Source organism: Oxyura jamaicensis, chromosome 1 (genome assembly GCF_011077185.1).
Source record: "Oxyura jamaicensis isolate SHBP4307 breed ruddy duck chromosome 1, BPBGC_Ojam_1.0, whole genome shotgun sequence".
Lineage (NCBI taxonomy): Eukaryota > Metazoa > Chordata > Aves > Anseriformes > Anatidae > Oxyura > Oxyura jamaicensis.
The window spans coordinates 179,118,688-179,120,417 of record NC_048893.1 but is presented as its reverse complement, the minus strand read 5'-3'; the positions used below and the strand labels follow the sequence as shown (position 1 = coordinate 179,120,417).

At 35.9% G+C, this 1,730-nt stretch overlaps 1 protein-coding gene across 10 annotated transcripts in view; it reads right to left on the bottom strand.

The window, feature by feature from the left end:
- POSTN (periostin) overlaps positions 1–918 on the bottom strand; it is a 34,776-nt gene extending 33,858 nt beyond the window's left edge. For 3 of the 10 annotated variants that reach the window (XM_035324039.1, XM_035324056.1, XM_035324069.1), the window contains exon 1: positions 727–917. In XM_035324039.1, the coding sequence (XP_035179930.1) occupies positions 727–848 (122 nt within the window). In that variant the 5' untranslated portion in view covers positions 849–917. Of the gene's footprint in view, positions 1–726 lie in introns of all 10 variants that reach the window. The other 7 variants (XM_035324024.1, XM_035324030.1, XM_035324047.1 and 4 more) reach the window with 5 other exon arrangements.
- Between the last annotated feature and the right edge of the window lie 812 nt (positions 919–1,730).

The following is a 1,730-nucleotide window of genomic DNA, read 5'->3' as shown; positions in this document are numbered from 1 at the left end:
GGGGGGCCTGTAGGGGGAGGGGGGGGGGGGGTAGAATTCAGTAAGAAGGACAGGATGGTGAACAATTCTTTTCCCAGAACATTTTTTTTACTTAAAAGACTGAAAGAAAATACGTTTAGACACATGCGTTTCCCTGACACCAGCTGTTCAAATTAGTTCCATGTCTCTGAGCAGACTGGCTTGGAAACATTGTCTTTTGGGCACCCTGCTGAGCAGCTTGCTGCATTACTCTAGCAGGAACAGAAGTTTTACAAAGGACTCCTAGTGTATTTTCCCGTGTCAGAAAGTAGAGCTTATGATTTTCATTAGGATAGAATAAAGAGAGTAAATGTTGTGGAATAGGTGTCAATTCTATCCAAATATTTTAAAATGTATATTAAACACACCCCATGTCCCATTATATTAATCATGAACTGTAATTAACTTAAATGATTCTAAAATGTATGTGTTTTATTCATCGAGAAGTGGGGATTTTATTTTTTTACATGTTTTAAGAAGTTTAACCATAATTTGACTCTTTTTTAAAACTCCTCAGGAAACTCTTAATTCAGGAGCAGTTCTTATAAAATTAATTAAGAAAGAAAATTATTCTTGAATGATAGTAACAATGCATAGTAAAAACAAAACAAAACAAAACAAAACACATTTCATATAATGTGAGAAGAAAGGATAGAATAGCTATTAAGAAACCCATACTTAAATTGCAAATATATACAATGTACTTACCCTTGGTCGCGTGCCCTTATTCGACTATGAGTTAAAATCTTGTCATAGTGAGCAGATGCAGATGCTTGTTCAAAAGAAGACAAGAAAATAGTAGAAAAGGTGAATAAGAAAAAGATCTTCATCTTTAGTCCTCTGTTGCTTCTGACAAGTCCAGAAGAGAGAACTGGCAAAGGGTCTGGAGAGCTAACAATTTATATACATGCTGGAAAGTGGTGGGAGGGAACTACAGGATCAACCTGAAACTTTGTACCACCCTCATTAGAACAGCTGCTTTGGCTGCCAACTTCAGTAACCTAAATTAATACCATAGATTAGTCACATAAACTGTTCTTTTTTTATCCCTGATTGACTAATTTCTTCCTCATTACAGAAGGCTTAGCATTTTATTCTGCTGACACAACAGCAGAAAAAGTTTGGGAAGTTTAGACTTCGACTTATGATTTGGTATTTTTAGCACTGAAGCATCCAGAAGTCAGGATCATTATGTGTGGCTTTGTTCAAACCCAGAGGAAGTTTCTTCCCATAAGAACTGCATTGCTTTCCTTTGTTTTCCATGTCCTCATAGTTATCAACTCTGAGTTGTTTAACTAGTGAAGTTGGTGGAGGTTCCAAACAATAATCTCCTGTCAATAATCTGGAACAGCTTTTATTGTCTTCAGGAAAAGAAGGCTGTATGAACGTATATTCTGATTATGAAGCAGCTGCACTATTAGTTTAAATATGTATTTTAATTCTAATAATAACATGTACTGTCGCATAATGCTTTTATTTAGAGCTTTATATAGTCATACAAAAATCACCAAGTAAATGGAAATTATAATATATACCTATACCCCTTAGTCGCTTGTTGGGAGCCTCTCAGGAAGCAAATAGAAAATATAATTCTGAGCTGCAAATGTGGGAACTGAGGCAGAAAAGTGAAGTGACAGTCTTAATGCTCCAGGGACAGTCAGTGTTTGAACTGCAGTCCAGGAGTTTGCAATGTTCACATCAAGGAGAAAAAT